Consider the following 7397-nt stretch of genomic DNA (forward strand, 5'->3'; position numbering starts at 1 on the left):
CCCAGCTTGTCCCCTCCACCACCCCTTTGCTCCTGGGGTTAAAAAAAAAACAATACCCTTTGAATTTGTGGGGGGGGGGGGGGGGGCAAAAAAAGCTGAAAATTTAAACTGTCCAAAATTTGACCAAAGCAAATGGGATGGAAGAAAACTCAAGTGTGATGCAAGACTTCACCCCAAAATCTCATCGACAAGAAGCAAAAACATCAGTGTAGTTTTTATGACAAAATTTATTGAAATGCATAAAGTTTAACGGAACAAAATTGGTCATCCAAAAGAGACTTCTTAGTGTTTAAAATTAAATAAAAAAATCACAAAAGCAGAACGACAAGACAAACGTATCTGAGACGAAATATATTAATAGTCATCTCCCCAGCAAGTTGCATTTTTTTTGGTGCAAATAGAGTTTTTTTTTGCAGCAGGCTCCAGCATCTAACAATCCCTGTTTTTAGAGCACTTGTCTGAAGGACCTCTTTGCAATGAGTCTTTTTCTCTTAATCTTGCTCCTTTGCGATCGGTCCACGCTGGCGTTAGCTTCCAACTCATAACCTTTCCCTCCATCCTTGATACTGGGAGACATGATGAGAATTTTTTAAAAGAAATTTAATTGCAGAAGACAACAAAAAACACAAAAGTCACTAGAGTTTCAAAGCGGTGCAACTGCGTTGGGAGGGGGGAGAAAATTGAGGTAGTTGTTCTGTTTTTTTTAAATACAAAGTCCAGCTCTTTTTCGGTTTTAAAAATAGTGCAAATAATTACCGCAGTCTGTTAAAGGCTTTGATCCACATCAGCCCCAGGAATTCAGCCCCAGTTTTATTGTGCTGGAAGAAGAGTTGAGTCTTCCTGGACTTGAGCTCCATCAGAGCCAGTGCAATGTCCTGCTCCCCATGCTTCTCCTTCTCCCAGATGATCCTGGCCCGCTCCTCGGCGTTCTCGTCCCCGCTCTTCCTGAACAGCGCCTGCATCTGTCCCAGCTCCACGTCCTGGAAGATGTTGGCCGAGGCTTTCTTGCGGGACTTGCGCACCGACCGGCTGCCGAGCCAGGCAGGGCAGACGGGGCAGGGAGCCGTGTACTGCTCCATCCTGCAGGCGCTGAGCGCCAGCTGGTCCCCTCCGGTCAGCATGACCTCCCCCCGCTGTCGCTCCAGCTCCGGCACCTACAGCTCCGACTCTGCTCTGATCCGGCTCTGAGCCGCTTGCTGCTGGTTCCCAGCTCTTTGTAGCTCAGCGGGCTGAGCGCCGCCCTCTGTCACTCACACCGATTGCTACATCCCGCTGAGTGACAGCCCGCTCCGCCAATCACCGTCGCCACCCGGCTGATCGACAGCACCCGCGGCCAATGGGAGTGCAGGGGAAAGGCGGGGCCACGGCCTGAGCCTGGACATGTCAATCAAGCAAGTGTAGCTGATGTAACGCCAATGCAAAAGGACAAGCCCTTGTTTTTGGCACAGATACACGGGGAAAGCCTGTCTGGTTTGAGCTGGATCTTGTAGGGATGATTTGCAATGACTGTACCAGCAATTGCTGCTATCTGGAATTTACAACTTGCATTTTATTGCCAGTAAACTGCTTCCAGACAACAGTTCTGTTTTTCTCCCTGTCACAGGTCATTGTTCTTTTTTTAAAAAAATCTCTGACTCGACTTTTTATTTGATATTTTTTAACTAAGTGCCCTTTTTGCATTGATTCCTCAGTCGGTTACAGTTCCACCAGCCAGTAACTCCAGCTCCTCAAGTGTTCCCCTGTGGGTGAGGTATGTCAGTCTGAGCCACTGGGTTGAGTGTTCAGAGGTAAGGGTTGGAGAGGTGAGAGGATGGGATGAAATGAAGAGTGGTGGACTGCACGGAAGGAGAGGACCCAGTCACGCTTTCACTTTCTGCCCACAGGTTTCCAGCAAGAACCACGCCTTTCAACCCGACAGATAACACGTTCCTCCAATTCTGGCTCCCTTAATCATTTCCCATTCTTCTTTTGCAACTGTACCTTCAGCTGCCCTGGCCTTAAACTCTGGAATTCCACCTCTAATTCTCTTAACTAATTTAGGAGGTTGCTTGAAACCTACAGCTTTATCCAAGTGTGGAGTCACCTGTCCTACTATCCCCTTCATTGGTGCGGTGTCAGTATTGTTGCTTGGTTTAACCTCCTGTGAAACGCCTTGGGAACTCCATTCTACTAAAGGCGCTATAGAAATACACATGGTTGTGCAATGAGCTGGAAGCCAGTCTGTTTTCAATCCCTCAATCCCAACAGTTGCTGGCTGGGTTGAGGTTAGCTAACAGGCTGCTGGTGTGTTTGACATTAGTGTCATCAACCAAGCAACTGTTGACCCCTTGAATTTATCTAGGCAGCTGCACAAATAGTTTTTATCACCTAGACACGTTTCATTTTGGCACCGCTATACTTTAAATTGTGTCGGGTGACTGTGTACCAGGGTCACGTTGCTGAAAAGAAGTCTTCAACCAACAGTAGAATCATGGATTCTACATTCTTGTTAGACTTTTAACATAGCAGCACGGTGGCACAGTGTTTAGCGCTGCTATCTCACAGCGCCAGGGGACCCGGGTTTGATTCCATCCTTGGTCACTGTCTGTGTGGAGTTTGCACATTCTCCCCGCTCTGTGCGGGTTTCCTCCGGGTGCTATGGTTTCCTCCCACAGTCCAAAGATATCTAGGTTAGGTGGATTGAGCATGCTAAATTGCTCCTTAATGTCCCAACATGTGCAGGTTAGGGGGATTGGTGCGATAAATACGTGGAGTTACGGGGATAAAGCCTGGATAAGATGTTCCGTTGGAGAGTTTGTGCAGACTAGATGGGCTGAATGGCCTCCTTCTGCACTGCAGGGATTCTATGATTCTATAGCGAGAGAAAATAATACAGTAATAAAGCTCAGAAGAAGTATAAAATGTTGGAAACAGAACGGTCAAACTAAGGTATGTAATAATTTAGTTTCAGTACTGCAACTGCCAGAGGTTGAATAAGACAGTTTGATATTGTGGGATCATATTGATCCCGAGACGGGCTTCAGCCATTTCCACCTCTGTGAAACAGTCCTTAGCTTATCCACTTCTGAAACTCTCACCCATGCCTTTGCTACCTCCAGAGTTAGAATACATTCTTGGCTTGTCTCCCTGGCGTCGTCCAAAACTCAGCAACCGTGTCCTATCTCGCAGTAACTCCCTTTCACCCGTCACTCATTGCTTGCTCACCTACACTGGCTCCCAGTCAAGCGACACCTCAATTTTAAAATTCTCTTCCTTGTCCCCAAATCCCTCCATGGTCTCTCATTCCCTGTAACCTCCTCCAGCTCACACCCCTCCAGGGTCTTTGCACTCCTCTAATTCCAGCCTCGTGAACATCCCCAATTTTAACTGCTCCACCCTTGGTGGCTACTCTTTCAGCTGCCTGGGCCCTAAGCTCCTGAATTCCCACAGTAAACCTCTCTGCCTCCTTACCTCGCTTCCTCCTTTAAAAAATAGTTTATTTATTAGCGTCACAAGTAGGCTTACACTGCAATGAAGTTACTGTGACTTAGGATTTAGGATGCTCCTTAAAACTAAGCTCTTTGCCCAAGTGTTTAACCGCCTGAATATCTCCCTTTGTGGCTGTATGTCAAATTTTGCTTTGTAACACTCCTGTGAAACCTTGGGGAGTTTTATTGTGTTAAAGGCTATATAAATGTACATTATTGTTGTTGTACAAAAGAATTGATAGCACAGAAACAGGCTATTCAGCCCATCTATTCTGTGCTGGAATATACACCTCATAAGGAGTATACTGCTGCTTACTTGATCTCTCCCCATCAATAACATCTGAAGGCGCCAAAGCCAAGACACACTATAGATCAGGCTCTGTCTGTTAGAAGAGTATTTTTGTCATGTGTTTAATATGTCTGGCAATGCGTCGTGACATTCTAGTTCCTTTAGTCTTGTGGTGCTGATCACAATACAGTCAGTGGATTCAAAAGACCAAAAGAGACCAAAAGCCACAGTCAATGAATTGTTTGGTTAACTGCTCCTGCTATATTCCGCCTGGTAAGATGTCTCACAACACCAGGTTAAAGTCCAACAGGTTTATTTGGCAGCACTAGCTTTCGGAGCCACGAGCTCCTTCATCAGGTAAGTACTCACCTGATGAAGTATTCACCTGATGAAGGAGTTTGAGGCTCCAAAAGCTAGTGCTGCCAAATAAACCTGTTGGACTTTAACCTGGCGTTGTGAGACATCTTACTGTATTTACCCCAGTCCAATGCTGGCATCTCCACATCATATTCCGCCTGCTCAGAGCTGCATAATCCCACTTTACCCTGCCGTTTTTCAGACAATGATGAATCTGCTGTGTTTCCATTTCAGGTTTGCTTCATTTCTTTAAAACAAAACACAGCTTTGTTTAAATTCACACAGTGTTACAGGCATTTATTGCAGTCCCGATAATTGCCCCAGGGTTTGATGCAATGGGGCCATTTCAGAGGGCAGTTAAGAATCAACCAGGTTGGCACGGCGAATGGAGTCAGATATAGGATGGTAGGTTTCCTTCACACAATGGGGTATTAATAAACCAGTTGGATTATTTTTTAAAGCAATTCAACAACCTCAGTGATGTTTTTAATATCACCAGTTTTTTATTTCCATCATTATTTTTAAAACTGCTCTCAAATCCTTAAACTGCCCCAGTGGGACTGAGCTCAAGTTCTAGGTCACTGCATGAGCACTGTCCCCTTAAGACTCTAAAGGTATATTTTCCAAGCCCAGCCACCAGACTTGGTCGTAAATAACATCAGGTTAAAACTTAAGAAGCAGAGGAGATTGAGACAGTGAGGTGAATGGCAGGTGCACAAAGCTGCCCGCCTTACACATTTTGGTAAACCTACACAAAATTCCTCGACTGTCTCCTCAGGTCTTATGGTGGAGCAGAGAGAGAGAGAGAGAGCAACTGCATCGCTTCTCTGGAATTGGAGACAGCCCAAATGTTTTTGATCACAATAACAGCAGTGCGATCGCCCTCTAGTCTGCTTCCAACCGGTCGGGACCAGAACAGACTGCTCTGGCTGGGAGCCAACCCCCTGTGTGTCAACTGCTGTGTGGTTTTCTAATTCTGTGTTTCTGAGCCACCGCCTTCAAACGCTATCAGTGTTTACTCATCCCAAACAGCAGCTCCCTGCCCAGGGATGATTTCTGCTGTTGTGTAACTCGAACCTTTATTTCTGCCTCTTTAAACTCACTTATTTTGGTTTCAAAACAACCTAGTATGAGCTATTTTGATGCCCGCCACTGCTAAAAAAAAAATCAGCCAAAACTCCCTGGCCGTTCACGCCCCGCCGCTGCTGCCAGCGAGAATGGAGAATTTAGCGCTCAACCACATCTCCTGTTCACTGCAGCGGGACTGGAGAATCTCAGCTGTGGGCGAGTTCGGAGAATCCGGTCCATCGCGGCATCATTTCAATGAAACAGATTCGCATTCACAAGTTACAAGAAGGGCGGCACGGGTGGCACAGCGGGTTAGCACTGCTGCCTCACAATGCCAGGGACCCGGGTTCGATTCCCGGCTTGGGTCACTGACTGTGCGGAGTTTGCACGTTCTCCCCGTGTCTACGTAGGTTCCCTCCAGGTGCTCTGGTTTCCTCCCACAGTCCGAAAGACATGCTGGTTAGGGTGTATTGGCCATGCTAAATTCTCCCTCAGCGTACCCGAACAGGCGCCAGAGTGTGGCAACTAGAGGCTTTTCACGGTAACTTCATTGCAGTGTTAATATGAACCTACTTGTGATTAATAAATAAACTTTTTTAAAAAGTTAGGACATGGACGACAGAATTTTGCTTGTCCTCAATTATGGAGGGGTACAATGTGGGAGGCTCCAAGGAGTGTGTTGGAACAATGTTGTTTGGAGAGGTGAGGGTTTCAGCAGCGGATGAGCTGAGGCAGAGGATGTTACGAAGATGGAAATGGTGGTCTTAGTGATGGCAGGAGTGTGAGGTTGGAAGTTCATTGAAATCAAACGTGATACTGAGGTTGTGGACAGTCTGGTACAGCCTCAGACTGTCAACAGACAGAGGAATCCAATGGGTGACAAAGAAGCAGAACTTGTGATGGGGACTGAAGTTTAAGTTTATTTATCAGTGTCACAAGTAGGCTTACATTAACACTGCAGTGAAGTTACTGTGAAAATCCCCGAGTCGCCACACTCCCGCACCTGTTTGGGTACACTCAGGGAGAATTTAGCATGGCCAATGCACCTAACCAGGATGTCCTTCGGACTGTGGGAGGAAACCGGAGCATCCGGAGGAAACCCACGCAGACACGGGGAGAACGTGCAAACTCCACACAGACAGTCCATCCGAAGCTGGAATTGCACCAGCAGTGAGGCAGCAGTGCTAACCATTGTGCCACCATGCTGGGATTTCCCCTCCACCCGTGGTGTGTTTCCTGGTGGCGGAAGCAGATCGCCATTGGCCACCAGTGGGATCTTCCAGTCCCGTCGAGGCCTCTGGTGTTTTGCATGGCTCACCCATCCTGCCACTGGGGAACCTGTGTGAGGGGCGGGGTGGGGGGGGGGGGGGTTCACTTTGGCTAGACCGGAAGAGTAGGATCGGAAAATTCCATTCAATGTATTCGATTGTCCCAATGTTTAATTGGAGGACATTTCTGCATGGATGGCAGACTGATCATTTAAAGCAAGAGTGAAGAGTCAAGAGAGGTAGAGTTGGATATTGTCAACATCCATGTGAAAACAACATTGTGGTCTCAAATATTTTTTTCGTTTGTTTAAAGGATGGGCACCAAATGCTGTCCTTACCAACGACGGTGCTAACACACGAACAAACCATAAAAACCTTTGGTCACTTGTCCTACTATCTCCTGATGTCACTGAGATCACTTGTCCTATCTCCTGGTGTAGCCTGGTGTTAAACTTTGCTTTACAATGTTCCTATTAAAAGCCTGGCGATGTTTTTCCTATGTTAGCGAACATTGTTGTATAATAGTGGCGGAGCCAGGATGAAGATGAATTAGATGGACCTTTTTTTTTTGTCATTTCGCAATTTCTAATTCCAGCTCACAGTTTAAATTTTTGACAGATGTAGTTTCTTTCAGCTGCAATTAGTCAGTAGCTGGGTTTGATATTTCTGAGACTCTTTTCATCTCAGCCTGTGATCTATGATTAAGTTTCACATCCCCTTTGTTTCGTCTTTCGCCTGGCAATTTGAGCAGCCTGGAACTGGTTTGGACCAGCTAAAGGGGGTTGTGTTTAACCGCAGGCAGAGACACACTCAGCTTCTGAATCATGAGGTGCTTTTCTGAAGCTTGCAAGCTGAGCAGTCGATGCTAATTCCTTCCTTCCCAGTCACTCCACCGCACCAGCGCCCCCCCCCCCCCCCCCCTTTCCTCACAGTCACATCATGTTTAAA

General features: G+C 46.7%; 1 protein-coding gene across 1 annotated transcript; it reads right to left on the reverse strand.

The window, feature by feature from the left end:
- Positions 1 to 209: 209 nt before the first annotated feature.
- On the reverse strand, positions 210 to 1252 carry avpi1 (arginine vasopressin induced 1). The gene is made up of 2 exons (XM_078223076.1): positions 757 to 1252; positions 210 to 566 (listed from the first exon to the last, which is right to left on the reverse strand). The coding sequence occupies exons 1-2, from the start codon at positions 1119 to 1121 to the stop codon at positions 446 to 448; spliced, it is 486 nt and encodes a 161-aa protein (XP_078079202.1). The 5' UTR covers positions 1122 to 1252; the 3' UTR covers positions 210 to 445.
- Positions 1253 to 7397: the final 6145 nt, after the last annotated feature.

Source organism: Mustelus asterias, chromosome 11, assembly GCF_964213995.1.
Source record: "Mustelus asterias chromosome 11, sMusAst1.hap1.1, whole genome shotgun sequence".
Taxonomy (NCBI): domain Eukaryota; kingdom Metazoa; phylum Chordata; class Chondrichthyes; order Carcharhiniformes; family Triakidae; genus Mustelus; species Mustelus asterias.

What these genes read in the sequence shown, in the direction of transcription:
- avpi1 (XM_078223076.1), bottom strand. Translation starts at nt 1,121, where the DNA reads ATGCTGACCGGAGGGGACCAGCTGGCGCTCAGCGCCTGCAGGATGGAG. An exon ending in AAAGCCTTTAACAGACTGCG is followed by an intron (nt 567 to 756) that starts GTAATTATTTGC and finishes CATGTCTCCCAG; the next exon opens with TATCAAGGATGGAGGGAAAG.